The 16,002-nt window shown below is 49.0% G+C and overlaps 1 protein-coding gene across 11 annotated transcripts in view; it reads left to right on the top strand.

The window, feature by feature from the left end:
- The first annotated feature begins 11,500 nt into the window (after window positions 1-11,500).
- Window positions 11,501-16,002, top strand: part of DDX11 (DEAD/H-box helicase 11) — a 32,513-nt gene continuing 28,011 nt past the window's right edge. For 5 of the 11 annotated variants that reach the window (XM_049694835.1, XM_033404226.2, XM_033404222.2 and 2 more), the window contains exon 1: window positions 12,153-15,761. In XM_049694835.1, the coding sequence (XP_049550792.1) occupies window positions 15,706-15,761 (56 nt within the window). In that variant the 5' untranslated portion in view covers window positions 12,153-15,705. The other 6 variants (XM_049694829.1, XM_049694834.1, XM_049694830.1 and 3 more) reach the window with 6 other exon arrangements.

Genomic DNA, 16,002 nt, shown 5'->3' with positions numbered 1-16,002 from the left:
AAGGTTAGTCTCTTTCAACAAATGGTGCTGGACCATTTGGATGTCTACACATGAAAGGATGCACTTCAATCCATACCTCACACCATGTACAAAAATTAACTCAAAATGAATCATACTTAAATGTAAACCCTAAAACTATCAAAGTTCTACTAGTGGCAGGGCAGGAATAAAGACGCAGACATAGAGAACGGACCTGAGGACACGGGGAGGGGGAAGGGGAAGCTGGGACGAAGTGAGAGAGTAGCATTGACATATATACACTACCAAATGTAAAATGGATGGCTAGTGGGAAGCAGCCGCACAGCACAGGGAGATCAGCTTTGTGATGACCTAGAAGGGTGGGATAGGGAGGGTGGGAGGGAGGCTCAAGAGGGAGGGGATATGGGGATATATGTATGTATATATATATATATATATTTATATGCACAATTATTATCCTGATCCAGGAGGATCTCAAACCAGTGAGCAGGAAGGCTGAGTGTTTGCGCTGGGAGGGCTTTCCCGAGACCTTGAGGTCATATAAAATGGAGAGGGGGAGGGGGCTGGGGATGAGGAGAGGGGTAAGGCACCCTTACAAAGCCAGCTGTGGCCTCAGACCGCTGCCCATCCATTACATTCAGGCTCTTCAAAGCCTGAGATCGGTTTGCAAAGCAGACAGGTGGCTTCTACCTATTTTCAGAGCCTTTTCTGTGGGCAGCACTGTGGTGTCCTGTGGAGACATGGAACTCTCTCTGAAAGATACTAACTCTGCCCTCTGAGAATGCAGTTTGCTTGGGGAGTGAGGACACCGAATAGCACATCTGGAGTGGAGTCTGAGAAACCATATTTTTATATTTTTTTTAAAAAATTCATTTTATTTATTTATTTTTGGCCTCATTGGGTCTTCATTGCTGTGCGCCGGCTTCCTCTAGTTGCGGCGAGTGGGGGCTACTCTTCGTGGCAGTGTTCGGGCTTCTGACTGCGGTGGCTTCTCTTGTTGCGGAGCACGGGCTCTAGGTGTGCGGGCTCAGTAGTTGTGGCACATGGGCTCAGTAGTTGTGGCTCGCAGGCTCTGGAGCGCAGGCTCAGTAGTTGTGGCACACGGGCTCAGTAGTTGTGGCTCGCGGGCTCTAGAGCGCAGGCTCAGTAGTTGTGGCACGTGGGCTTAGTTGCTCCGTGGCATGTGGGATCTTCCCGGACCAGGGCTCAAACCCATGTCCCCTGCATCGGCAGGCAGATTCTTAATCACTGCACCACCAGGGTAGCCAAGGAGACAGTTTTGATCTTAGCAGATACAGTGTTTCCTGTCCTTTATCTCCCTAGGGGATTGTTGGCTGTCAGCATATACATTTGTCAATAAAACTTAGTTTCTCATCCTAAGACAAACGGCTTCCATCCTGATTTCCGGGGACTGGGGATAAACCCAAGTGACAGGAACAACTCTGGAAGTGTGTCCTTCGACCTTCAGGTAGTTTCATGTGACAACAGGGAGGACTCGGTGGGGGAGGGGCGGGAGGGGGCAGACCCACGGCCCCTGGCATTCAGTCTTTCTTTTCTATGTCCTCAAGTCGGGTGAGACCCGTGGGCCTGATGCGCTTGCCTGCGTCTGTTGAGATTGCAGGTCAGAGCTGTGGATTGTACACGGTGCAGCAGCAGAAACTCCAGCCCTACCGCTCCCTCAAGGAAGTAGGGGACATGCTGTTGGGATAACTTGGGGTCCATTCTAATTTAGTTTCAGAAAAACATTCTAAAACTTGGGTCTGAATCCTTGCTGCACATAATGTTTCCCACCATCTGGTTCTTTCGTGCTACATGCAAGTGCCTTGCTTCCCTTCCCTGTGGCTGGTTTCTCATCTACCAAATGGCCTTTATGATAACTTCTGTGGTATTGCTGTCCCCCAACACCCATTCTCCCCCCCTCCTATTTTATTTATTTATCTTTTGGCCACATGACGAGGGGTCGAACCCGTGCCCCCTGCAATGGAAGCGCGGAGCCCTAACCACTGCACCTCCAGGGAAGTCCCAGCCCCTCTTACTTTTTTTAACTGTGCATTTGGATGCCTAGAGTAAAGGCAATGTTTCCCATCCTCCCCGCCGCTGGCGTGGCCACATAACCATGTTCGGACCAAGTGGGCGTAAGGGAAGGTGGCCTGTCTGACTTTCTGAGAAGTGCTCTAGTAGGACAGGTGCACCCACTTTGTCCTGCCTGGCTTCCTGGTGGCTAGAATGTGGACATGGTGCTGGAACTAAGCAGGTCCTGGACTGTCAGGAGGAAGTGGCATATTGATGATGGCTGAGCAGAAAGATGGAAAGAACCCAGGTCAGTTATGATAGCAGAGCTGCTCACCAGCTTGGATAACCTACCTTCAGACTCTGTCTGTTGGGGGAAGGGGGGTAGAAGTAAAATTTCATCTATTTTAACCAATGTTATTTGAGTTTTCTGACACAGGCAAACCCAAACCTGATGGATTTACTTAGTCTTTCAACATTGCTGCAGGATAAAAGAGATAATGAACGTAAAAGTGCTGAGCAGGGACTTCCCTGGTGGAGCAGTAGTTAATAATCCACCTGCCAATGCAGGGGTCACGGGTTCAAGCCCTGGTCCGGGAAGATCCCACATGCCGCAGAGCAACTAAGCCTGTGCGCCACAACCACTGAGCCTGCGCTCTAGAGCCCCCAAGCCACAACTACTGAGCCCGCGTGCCACAACTACTGAAGCCCACGTGCCTAGAGCCTATGCTCCGCAACAAGAGGAGCCACCGCAATGAGAAGCCAGTACACCACAACAAAGAGTAGCCCCCACTTGCTGCAACTAGAGAAAGCCTGCACGCAGCTACGAAGACCCAATGCAGCCAAAAATAAATATAAATAAATATTTAAAAAAAATTTTAATTGTGGTAAAATTCACACAACATACAATTTACCATATTAGCCATTTTTAAGTGTACAGTTGAGTAGCATTAAGTACATTCGTGTAGTTGTGGAAACAACGTCCAGAACTCTCTTCCTTTAACAAAACTAAAACTCTATACCCATCAAAAAACAGCTCCCGGGCTTCTCTGGTGGCGCAGTGGTTGAGAATCTGCCTGCCAATGCAGAGGACACAGGTTCGAGCCCTAGTCTGGGAAGATCCCACATGCCGCGGAGCAACTAGGCCCGTGAGCCACAACTACTGAGCCTGCGCGTCTGGAGCCTGTGCTCCGCAACAAGAAAGGCCACGATAGTGAGAGGCCCACACACCGTGATAAAGAGTGGCCCCCGCTTGCTTCAGCTAGAGAAAGCCCTCGCACAGAAACGAAGACCCAACACAGCCAAAAATTAAAAAATAAATAAATTAATTAAAAAAAATAAATTTAAAAAACAAAAAAACAAAAACAGCTCCCAATTTCCCCCTTGAATCAGGCCCTGGCAACCACCATTCTACTTTCTGTCTATGAATCTGACTAAGTAACTCATATAATTGGAATCATACTGTGACAGGCTTATTTCACTTAACATAATGTGATGGTTATTTTTATGGTGCCCAAATATTTGGTCAAACATTAATCAGGATATTTCTGTGAAGGTGTTTTTTAGATGAGGTTGACATTTACACCAGTGGACTTTGAGTAGAGCAGGTTACTCTCCGTAACGTGGGTGAGCCTCTTCTAATCAGGTGAAGGCCTTAATAGAACAAAGACTGATATCCCCAGGGCAAGAAGAGATTCTGCCAGCAGATAACCTTTGTACTTGAACTGCCGTTGTTCTCTGAGTCTCCAGGGTGCCAGCTCTGGTGCCAGTCTCCTTCAGATTTTGGACTTACCAAGCTTCCATAATGGTATGAGCCAATTCCTTAAAATAAATATCTCTGTAGATACATCCTGTTGGTTCTGTGTCTTTGGAGAACCCTGACTAATGCATATAATGCCTTCAAGGTTCATCTGTGCTGTAGCGTGTGTCAGAATCTCCCTCTATTTTAAGGCTGAATAATATTCCACCTCAGGGAGATACCACATTTTGTTTACCCATTCATTTGTTGATGGACACTTGGGTGGTTTCCATCTTCTGGCTACTGCAAATAATGTGGCTATGGACATGGGTGTACAAATATCTGTTTGAGTCCCTGCTTTCACTTCTTTTGGGTATATACCTGGAAGTAGAATTCCTGGATATGGTAATTCTATTTTTAATTTTTTGAGGAACCTCCGTACTGTTTCCATAGTGGCTGCACCAATTTACATTCCCACCAACAGTGCACAAGAGTTTCCTTTTCTCCACAGACTTGCCAACACTTGTTGTTTTCTGTTTTTTTAATAGCATCCATCCTAATGGGTGTGAAATGGTTTCTCACTGTGGTTTTGATTTGCATTTCCCTAATGATTAATGATGTTGAGCATCTTTTCATGTGCTTGTTGACCATCTGTATATCTTTCTTGGAGAAATACCTATTCAGGTCTTTTGCCCATTTTTAAATTGGGTTGTCTTCTTTTCTGTTGATCGGTTGTAGAAGTACTTTATATATACTAGATATTAGCCTTTTGTCAGATACATGATTTGCAAATATTTTCTCCTATTCTGTAGATTGTCTTTTCACTCTGTTGATTGTGTCTCTCGATGCACAGAAGTTTTAAATTTTGTTGTAGTCCAACTTATTTTTACTTTTGCTGCCTTTGCGTTTGGTATCATCCAAGAAATCATTGCCAAATCCAATGTCATGGAGTTTTTCCCTTATTTTTCCTTCTAAGACTTTTATAGTTTAGCTGTTAAGTTTAAATCATTTTGAGTTAATTTTTATGTGTGGTGTATGGTAAGGGTCCAACTTCATTCTTTTGCATGTGGATGCTGCCTGGTTGTTTTTCTTTTTTTAACTATTCATTCCTTCAGAAATACTACTACTTACTATAGCTTTAGGGGTGATCAAATCCATATATCCAGCTCCTACTTCTGTCTGAACTCTAGTCCCCCATTTTCAAACACCACTGAATACCTCATCGAGACAGTGAAAGTGGGGCCCTTGAAAATTAAGTTTGACAAATTAGTTCAACCTATTATGTGAGGAAACAGACTGTATCCCACACCCACTAGAATGTGGCTTAATGAGCAAAGTTAATCTAGCGAGATATATACTGAACATAGTTATCAAAGAAACGGATTCAGAGAAACAAGTATGATTAGGGTGCATCTGGCACTATTCCAGGGAGAGGCACATGGGGTCTGAGAATGGGAGCAAGCTGGTCTCTCGAAAAGTGTTTTCTCTTATAGGACAGGCACAGTTCATGGGACTTGCCCAGTGCGTAGGTAATGCATCTCACTCAAATTCATATGTTTTCCTTTTTTTGACTTAATGGTCACCAAGCAATCTTGCAGTTCACATTGGCTTCCCAAATAGGAAGAGAAAAATTAGCTTATGCTCACCGGAAATGACTCCTTTATAAATGAATTAGTGTGAATGTAAATTTTGTGATCCTGCATTTGTAATGAGCCTGATACTTTCTGAGCTTACTAAGATAATTCAGCTTCGGGACTGATGCTCAGTTAATATTTATTGAATGAATGAATGCCAAGGCCAGGCTATACCCTGGAATAAGATGCCTTTGAGAGGTCCGGTCCTGGTCCTGCCTGTCCATGGATGACCCCCTCCCTCCCCCCGACACAAACAAACACACTGCGGTGTGCCCCATCAAACTGCATAAGTTTAAATATCTCAGAAACTGAATATTCGTGCTCCGTCTCGAAATATCACTCCTGGCCTCCTTATTTCTGCTCTTCCAATTGCCAAAGGCCAAAATGTAAAAGTTTACACAGTTAGTCAGGACCCAACTTTACTTTTATTTTATTAGATTTTATTTATTTATTGTTAGGTTTATATCACAACTCTTTCTAAAGGGGATCTAAGGAAATATAATAAAAGCATAGAGACACTAAAACTAAACCCAATCAATATTAGTAACAGTTTGGGGGGGAGGGATAAATTAGGAGATTGGGATTCACATAAACACACTACTATATATAAAACAGATCATCAACAAGGACCTACTGTATAGCACAGGGAACCCTACTTCATACTCTGTAGTAACCTAAATGGGAAAAGAATCTGAAAAGTAATAGATATATGTATATGTATAACTGAATCGCTTTGCTGTACCCCTGAAACTAACACATTGTAAATCAACTATACTCCAATATAAAGTAAAAATCAAACAAACCAAAATATTAGTAATAGCTCACTTCCGTTGAGCTTTTATAATGTGGCATGCATGGGGCTGAGCCCTTTACAATGTGGCATGCATGGGGCTGAGCCCTTTACAATGTGGCATGCATGGGGCTGAGCCCTGTACAATGTGGCATGCATGGGGCTGAGCCCTGTACAATGTGGCATGCATGGGGCTGAGCCCTGTACAATGTGGCATGCATGGGGCTGAGCCCTGTACAATGTGGCATGCATGGGGCTGAGCCCTGTACAATGTGGCATGCATGGGGCTGAGCCCTGTACAATGTGGCATGCATGGGGCTGAGCCCTGTACAATGTGGCATGCATGGGGCTGAGCCCTGTACAATGTGGCATGCATGGGGCTGAGCCCTGTACAATGTGGCATGCATGGGGCTGAGCCCTGTACAATGTGGCATGCATGGGGCTGAGCCCTGTACAATGTGGCATGCATGGGGCTGAGCCCTGTACAATGTGGCATGCATGGGGCTGAGCCCTGTACAATGTGGCATGCATGGGGCTGAGCCCTGTACAATGTGGCATGCATGGGGCTGAGCCCTGTACAATGTGGCATGCATGGGGCTGAGCCCTGTACAATGTGGCATGCATGGGGCTGAGCCCTGTACAATGTGGCATGCATGGGGCTGAGCCCTGTACAATGTGGCATGCATGGGGCTGAGCCCTGTACAATGTGGCATGCATGGGGCTGAGCCCTGTACAATGTGGCATGCATGGGGCTGAGCCCTGTACAATGTGGCATGCATGGGGCTGAGCCCTGTACAATGTGGCATGCATGGGGCTGAGCCCTGTACAATGTGGCATGCATGGGGCTGAGCCCTGTACAATGTGGCATGCATGGGGCTGAGCCCTGTACAATGTGGCATGCATGGGGCTGAGCCCTGTACAATGTGGCATGCATGGGGCTGAGCCCTGTACAATGTGGCATGCATGGGGCTGAGCCCTGTACAATGTGGCATGCATGGGGCTGAGCCCTGTACAATGTGGCATGCATGGGGCTGAGCCCTGTACAATGTGGCATGCATGGGGCTGAGCCCTTTACAATGTGGCATGCATGGGGCTGAGCCCTGTACCATGTGGCATGCATGGGGCTGAGCCCTGTACCATGTGGCATGCATGGGGCTGAGCCCTGTACAATGTGGCATGCATGGGGCTGAGCCCTGTACAATGTGGCATGCATGGGGCTGAGCCCTGTACAATGTGGCATGCATGGGGCTGAGCCCTCTATGTTACCCAGATGATCTCGTTTCTTTCTCAAGAATCCTATAAGGTGGGTCCTGTTATTATCGCCATTTCCTAAGTGAGAAAACTGAGGCTCAGAGAGTTAAAACAACCTGACAAGGCCCCCCAGCTGGTTAATAGTGGAGTCGGGATCTGAATCCAGGTGGTCTGATTTTACTAGGGCCTGTACTTAGAATTAGCAAGAAGCAATGAGAACGGAAAAAAAGAAAGTATCAAAAAATGCTTTCCACTGAAATGCTAAAACAATGCACAACATGTAGCTGAGATTACTAGCAGCGAAGGCAAAGAGGAATACATAATGAGTTTAAAGAGCTCTCACGGCCAAGTTATAGAAAGCATATTCGTACATAAGTAGAAAAACTTTTCTCCCTGGCCTTGAGTTCTGAGAGGAGTTTGTTAAGGTGTTTGAGTTCATTCAATGAATGCCATTAGCAAGAAATGCAGAGGTGGTCCACGTGGGGCAAACTTCTGATTTTACCTTTGGGACAAAGCCCAAGGCCTTAAGTTAGAAGCATCGTTCTCTAAATAAACCCTTGGGGTGAGGATGAGGGGAGGATAGAGGGACATAGTCTGGGTTTACATCCTGGTTTAACCGCATCCATCACCCATTCCCATCGCTACTCTAGAGGTCCAAGTCCCTGTTGCATTGTCTGGTTTACTGCATAACCTGACTTGTTCACTTGCTTCTGGTCTCTCCCGGGCCAACATTCTTCACGCTGCTTCTGGCTTATTATTTCCAAGGCATTGATTTTGCAATTTCACTCGTCTGTTCAAAAGCCATTTCAGTGATGTGCAAATTGCTTATAAGATAAAGTCTAAACGTATTAGCTTACTGTTTAAAGTCTTCTACATCCAGACTCCAAGTCTTATCACCTTCTATTCCTCTAATGGTGCGTCTTAAATTAGGGATTTCATACCCTAGGAGTGTGTGTGTGTGGAGAGCGGGGAGGAGGAACTCTGAAGAAATAGACCCAAGGCCAATGCATCTTCTTGAAGTGTCAAGTTTACCAGATGACAATTACTTTTTTTTTTGGCGGTTCGCTGGCCTCTCACTGTTGTGGCCTCTCCCGTTGCGGAGCACAGGCTCCGGACGCGCAGGCTCAGCGGCCATGGCTTACGGGCCCAGCCGCTTCGCGGCATGTGGGATCTTCCCAGACCAGGCACGAACCCGCGTCCCCTGCATCGGCAGGCGGACCCTCAACCACTGCGCCACCAGGGAAGCCCGACAATTACTTTAAAACAGCTTTTTAAATGCTAAAAACAGTGGTTGTATAGTAAATGCAACATTTACATGAACTTAAAACTGAGGCATCAGAGACCTTTTCAGGATTTTGGTGGGCCACCTTCCAAGACCCTGAAGGGTGTTAGTTCTTTGCCCTTTTCAAACTACCCCAGTCACCGATAGTTGGAAGTACTGACAAAAATACCGACTCTGGAACCATCCTTTTGTAAATTCCCACCCCCAAGTTTTTACACAGCTTGTAACACTGGCTCTTTTCCTGGAAGGCCTTTCCTTTAAGCCCCAGAAACTGTCCAGAATGTTTCTTGATCCTTCTGGGAAGTCACACCAATTACCAAGGTCATTCCCAGGGAGCACTTAGCATAAAATGCCCCCAGTTGTGATTTCATAGACCCATCCTGTGATATTGTGATAATAATTATATTTTTGGTCTTAGTCCCCGATCCTAGCAGAGCTCCTAAAACCCTAGAAACTTCCTAAGTGAGGAAAGCGATAGAGGTGTCTCTTGTTATGTTAATGATGTGATTATTGGAAAGCCCCTAGGTAACCAGCCTAAGGATGGGGGCTGGTTGCCAGGGGAACCAACTGAGTGATTGGAGGGGAGAAGGGCTGGAGACTGAATTCAGTCACCAATGACCGATGATTGAATCAACCTTTGTCTATGTAATGAAGCCTCCATTAAATACGCGGAAGGGTGAGGTTTGGAGAGCTTCCGGGTTGGTGGGCATGCGGAGGTGCGGGGGAGTGGAAGCTCTGTGCCCCCTGCCACACCCTTGTCCTGTGCATCTCTTCATCCTGCTGCTCCTGAGTTATATCCTTTTACATAAACTGGTGATCTAGTAAGTAAAATGCTTTCCTCAGTTCTGTCGACTGAAGAAAAAAAGTGCAATGTGAGAGTTGTGCGTTAAGTTTTATTGGGGGAAAATGAGGACTATGGCCTGGGAAACAGCATTTCGGATAGCTCTGAGGAACTGCTCCAGAGAGGTGCGGGGTGGGGGGGGGGGAAGGTGAGTGTTCTGTATGATTTTAGTGAAGGGGGGACGTGCAGTCAAGCACACATGTTGGCAGAGCCTGGCTGCTAGTCAGGAGGAGGCGATGTCCCCATGGATGACTTTAGTGCTTTTCTGGATATGAGGAGATGCAAGAATTGGGCTCATAAAATCTTCTCCTGAAAATTTCTATCTAAAGACCTGTTCTGCCAGTTTTTCCCAGAGCACAGAGGGCCTCATTCCTGACCTCTGCCCTGAACTCCTTTCAGGGGGCGTTGAAGGTCAGCAGCTGCAGCGGCTCGTGATTTAATCCTCGTAGAGGTAGATGGCAAGGGCCAATTTGTAGCTGGCAATTCCGTCAGCTACTCTAGCAAATTAATCAAACCCAAGGAGGAGGTCGTGGGAACCTCTTGACTTACAGCCAGTAGGTGAGCAGCACAGGTGACAACCTAGTGACTGGTGTCTCACGTCGCAGTCATGTGGGACTGAGCTCCTAACGTGTGGGATCCCAGTTACCTCCAGATAGATAGTGTCAGAATTGGGTTACTGGGTGGTGTTGGAAAACACACACTGGATATGCCTTCAGAAAAGCTCACAGTGATCATGCAGTGCTATCCCCTGCTGGACAAAGGAGAACCCACGTCCAGGGAGGTGAAGGTGATGTGCTTTGACACCGACCAGGTGTGCTCCTCCAAGCAGGGCTGGCGCCCAGGAGCAACAATCCTAAACTTGGCTTCCAGAGTGCTTACCCTCACCTGGTCTCAACCCTGCAGAGGTGGGCAGGGCAGGTACTGTCCATTATAGATGTAAAATAACCAATATATTAAGGTCGGACAGGAGCGAGGACTATTAACCAGACCGAACTACACACAGCAAAGTGAATTTCCTGACACTGGGCTGTGGTGAAAGAAAGTACAGCGTTTACTGCAGGGCCAAGAGAGGAGCACAGCGGCTCAGGCTCACAAGACCTGAACTCCCCATGGCTTTCAGGGAAGTGTTTTTAAAGGCAACCTTTGGGGTGAGCGCTTCTGATTGGTCAGTGGTGAGGTAGCAGGGTGGTGTTTCAGGAATCTTAATCAGCAACCTCTGGTTCCTAACCGTCTGGAGTCCACATGCTTGTGCTCAGCGTGTAGTCACCATCCTCCACCTGGGGGAGGTGTCTTAGTTTCTGCAGAAAAACTCAAAGATAAGTGTCAGATTGTTAGGTATATGCCTTGAGGAGGCATATACATAAGAGTTTATCCCTGAACTATTGTTGTTACTTCTCTTGGTTAACTGCTTTCCTTTGTTTCTGCATTGCCTCATTTCCCTCATTAGTAACTACCTGTGCTGTCCCTTGGAACTTAGGGAACCGTCGGAAGCTAAAGTCTTTTTCTTTTTTTTAAAAGAGATTCTAATTTCTTTTTAAAAATTTATTTATTTATTTTTGGCTGCGTTGGGTCTTCGTTGCTGTGTGCGGGCTTTCTCTAGTTGCGGGGAGCGGGGGCTACTCTTTGTTGCGGTGCGCGGGCTTCTCATTGCGGTGGCTTTTCGTTGTGGAGCACAGGCTCTCGGCACACGGGCTCAGTAGTTGTGGCTCGCGGGCTCTAGAGCGCAGGCTCAGTAGTTGTGGTGCAGGAGCTTAGTTGCTCCAAGGCATGTGGGATCTTCCCGGACCAGGGCTCGAACCCATGTCCCCTGCATTGGCAGGCAGATTCTTGACCACTGCGCCACCAGGGAAGCCCCTAAAGTCTTTTTCTACGAACAAGAAACGGAGGACATAGGGGGGCTTTTGGGCGGGAGGGCCCTGCTCAGTTCCAATTCCCCCATTTTTCTTTTTGTTGATACTTCTCAATCCTGAGGGGAACAGGCACGGAATAAGAAAGGGAATAAAGTTTTGGACAGAGAGGTTAATCATAAACTGAGCAGAGGAAACTGGTTTTACAGGGGCTCAGTTTCAGGACCAGAATACAGGCTTCCTGAATCAGCTACAGCACCTGGCCCCTCAGGTGTTTGATAAACACGGCCAGCTGAAGTCAAGCGACTGCTGAGCTCCCAGGATTATGGGCGCCAGCTAGCGGAGGCGCGAACATTCCACAGCTGGCGCGCGGCACGGGTAGGAAGAACACCCTGTCGCGACCACAGCCTCCGACGGCCCCTCCCTCCCGCGAGCCAGCCGCGAAAGCGCAGTGACGCAAAAAGGGGAGGTCCAGCCCCAGCAAGACACGGAGTGCGCACGCGCAGCGAAATGGGCTGTGCAACGCAGGTCGGTCTTCCGGGTAACGCAGACCGAGGCCTGGACGAGCCCGCCGCGCAAGCGCAGTGGCACAACAGGCAACCGGCCCCCGCCGAGCCCCGGAGTGAGCACGCGCACTGGCGCGGGGCGCGCATCGCGACGGGCTTCCGTGGGGGACGCCGACACCGGCGAGCCGGGGTTTCAGGTTCAGTGGCGTCCGCTCGGACTCCTCGCCGGCCGGGTTTCGGCGGAGCAGCCCTCCCGCCGAGGAAGGTGAGCGCGGTGCCGAGGACGCGGAGCAAAAGGAGAAAGGGCAGGCTCCGGGAGAAATGCAAGGGGGCGGGCCGGCCGGTGGCGGGAAAACGTCCCCGAGCTGGGGCGGGCTTGACATGTGATTGACAGGCCAGACACCAATCCAAGGGCTGGGGAGGCCGCGGGGCGGGACCTGGCCGTGAGCCGCCGGCCGCGGGGCGGATCCGCCGGCCGTGCGAAGCGTGAGTTCCTTACGTTGTAGTGCCTGCTGGTCCCTGCAGCGCTACCGAATGTGCCGTTACCTGTCCCCCGCAGGTGAGGAAACAGGCTCAGGGATGTGGACTTTAGCACGGATACAGCCGGGATCCCACATTGGGCAGTCTGACCCCAGAGCCCTCCTGCCGCCCGGGGGACCAAGGTGGAGCAGGAGGAGTGCGATGGCTGGAATGGACCAGCGTGTGGGAGGCAGTGCCGAGAAAAGTGGAGAGAAATGTTAGACCAGTGTGAGAGCTCTGCGGGCGGAGCTGGGAGGGGGACAGAAGCAAGATGCGAATATGGGGTTGGGGCCAGCTCCGGATTCCCAGCAGGTGCGCTGGAGCCGGGTCGTCTCCCAGGTGTGTGACGTTAAAGCACTTTAGGAGGGGGACAGTAGGATGGTACCTGGACATGGATGTCTCATCGGCTCAGGCTGCCATAACAAAACGCCATATACTGGGTGGCTTAAACAATAGAAACTTCTCTCTCCCAGGTCTAGAGGCTGGGAATTCAAGGCCACAGTCCTTATAAGAGTTTAGGACCCCACTCTTAGGACTTCATTTAACCCTGATTACCTCCTTCATTTCATGTTAATTACTCCCTAAAAGCTCTCTCTGCAGATACAGCCTCACATTGGGGGTTAGGGCTTTAACGCATGAATTTGGAGGCGGGGCGGGGGGGGGGGGGACACGATTCAGACTGTAGCAATAGTTTGTACCCAGGCAAATAAATGATCATCGAAGACTGAAGAAAATGAGCACTTTCAGGACTAACGTGCCCCTGAGATGCTCTCACATATCTTAGCCCATTTAATGAGCATGAGATTTGCCTTCGCATTGGTGGGGAGTTCTAGGGAGAACTTGGGTGGGAGCTCGTGTCCACGCAGCCAGCCTGAAGAGGTCGGGAAAAGTTCCACCAAACATCCTTAATAGCACTTAGTATATCCATTATTCATGGATTTAGCTAAACCCTTCTTTTAACTTACGGTTTAGCTTGTGCTGCTCCTGGAATAATGAGATCCGTAATTACCACCCACGGAGAAGTGGAATAATAATTACTTTTGTTCTGTATTGTTTCGTGTTGTCATTCTAAAGTTTGGTAACTGAGTCTTTCCACCCTACTTACCCTGGTGGGAGGAAGATCAGAAATCCACAGCTTGGAGGCAGATGTGCTTTCAAATCTTGGATTCAAGCCCTTGCTGAGTGACTGTGGGCAAGTCACTTAACCTTTCTGAGGTTCAGTTATTTCAGCTGTAAAATAGAGCTAATAAAAATCCTGGCCACATAGGGTTGTGAGGTTATATGGAAGCAGTTTGAAACCATTAAAGAACTGGCCCTCGGCCTAAATATTTAAGTCATAGACTTTTTCTCCCCACCCCTCTGAGGAGCAGAAACCCGCCCCACGGCTCCCACCTCAAGCTGGCCATTCATTCATCAAATTGTTCCTGAATGCCTGCTGAGTGCCGAAGCACCTGTTCTGAATGCTGGGGGAAGAACAAGACGGACAAGGCTCCTCCTTTTATGCTATTCATATTCTAGTGGGGGAGGACAGTAAATAAGTTCGCATAGTGCTAAGACCTATGAACAAAAGAAAGAGTACTTCAGATCAATGAGATAAAAAAGTGACTTCAGCCGAGTGGTGTGTGTGTGTGTGTGTGTGTCTGTGTGTGTGTCTGTGTCTGTGTGTGTGTCTCTGTGTGTCTCTGTGTGTCTGTGTGTGTTTGGAGGGGGTATTTGACCACTGGAGGGTGCCACATACAGGGAGAGGCCTCTCTGAGGAGCTGAGCTGAGTCCTAAACGTTGAGGACTCCAAGCAGGCGGGGACGGCAGGTGCGAGGCCCAGGCTGATTGGGTCAGGGTGGGGTCCTCACCCAGCCGTCTCTAGGCTGCCCAGTGATCTGTCTTACAAGGAGAGGAGGGACGGGTCAGATTTTTCTCTTGGGATTTAGAACTACGAAACAAGAAAAGACTTCCCTTGGCAGTGGGAGCTGAAGCCAGAGGTCGAGGGGGCTGCAGGCAGAGGTGGCGTGCAGGCAGACTTTGGGGTAAAGCAGAAGCTGCCAGGCGAGCAGAGGAAGCCGGGCAGGCTCCACCTGGCCCGCGACGACGGAGCAGGAGAATGGGAGTCCGCGGGGCATCCGCGGGTGTTTACCATTGGTGGGCTTCCTGGATCCATCTTGAAACCTGAACCACTTTGCAGTTCTAGTCTGCAGGGAGTCCCACCCCGTCCGTGGCTTCTGCTCTTCGTTTTTCCAGGTGGTCTGTATTCTCAGTCTCTCAATATGTATCTTTTCAGTAAATCTCCGTTTTATTTATGCTAGTTCTCTTTTGCAGACACGTGAGTTGGACTCAAACAGAGCCATGTGGACCTGGGTTTGGATCCCTGGGTTTCCTTTCTGAGCTGAGTCTTTGAAGAGTTACTTAATTTCTGTAAGCGTCAGGATCCAAAGACCATCTGCTTACAGCGTTGTACAGATTAAACGAGACACCAGAAGTGGAAGGGCCTGCAGAGCGTTTAACACAGGGCAGGTGCTCAGAGTTTGTTAGGGCCATTCTCCTTTCCCTTCACGTTTTACTGGGTTTCTGATTACACACTTCCCTCTTGGATTGAATTGTCCTGGTTTTAAGTCATCCTTCTTATCGTCATCCCTCCACCTCGGTCCTCGTTTTAACTGCCCCTAAACTCTTAACTGGAAGAACATCACGCAACTCCCTTCTCTGATACATGAATTGACGTGGTCACTGGTCTTCCTGAGGCCAGTTATGTAGCAAAGGCATAAATGGGATTTAGATTTATTCATATTTGTACTGAGGTGAGCTGGGCCTGCTTAAATAGCTCAGAGCAGTGACTTCCAAAGACAGAGTGGGGCCCGGATGGAAAATGGTGACTAAAGGAAGAAGGGGTGTGTCAAAGCTGTCTCAGAGAGATCAGGGTCAGAAGAGGAGGGAAAACGTGGAGTAAGTGTGGAGCAGAGATGTTTTTCTTAGACCTGGGCCTGCAGGGGCAGACAAGTGCCAAGGCCTCAGTTCTGGGAAGCCCTTCCAGCCAGGGCTCAGCCGCCGTGCAGAGGGCCCTCCAGGCTGGGGCCCCAGGGAAGGCTCTTAGGGGGCGCCTCTGGTTTGTACTGGAAGTGGCGGCTGGGATGAATTAGATGCAAACGGAGGTTGCCTGTTGGGTAGGGATGGGTGTGTGACATGCAGAAAAGCTGTGCTCGGTTTCTCCGCCTGTGGGTCACGACCTCTTAGGTCTTCACAGCAGGGGCAGGAGAAGCAGTTTTGTCCTGCGATGTTGGGAGACATGGCTGGGAGATGTGGCAGAAGAGAAATTAATGACTGCAGAAGTAATTACGGGCTCTCCAAAAGAAATTTCCAGGCCCTTAGAAAGGTGTGCACGCGGGCGGAACGGCAGGGGTTTCCGTTAGGGCTTCCTGGGCCGCGTCCCCCTGTATCCCGTTGTGATGAACGTTCCTGGATGGACAGTGACCGTGGCCAGGCCTCATGGGGAGGCACGTGAGGGAAGGAGCATAGCCTCTGCTTGCAGAACATGTCCCTCCTGGGGAGGAAGTCCATGACTAGTGTTGAGGCCCCTCCTAGGAACCGTTCAGGATCTCGGGCCAGTACTGCCT

Source organism: Orcinus orca, chromosome 11 (assembly GCF_937001465.1).
Source record: "Orcinus orca chromosome 11, mOrcOrc1.1, whole genome shotgun sequence".
In the NCBI taxonomy this organism is placed as follows: domain Eukaryota; kingdom Metazoa; phylum Chordata; class Mammalia; order Artiodactyla; family Delphinidae; genus Orcinus; species Orcinus orca.
The sequence above is the reverse complement of the archived record's forward strand: the minus strand, read 5'-3'. Positions and strand labels throughout refer to the sequence as shown.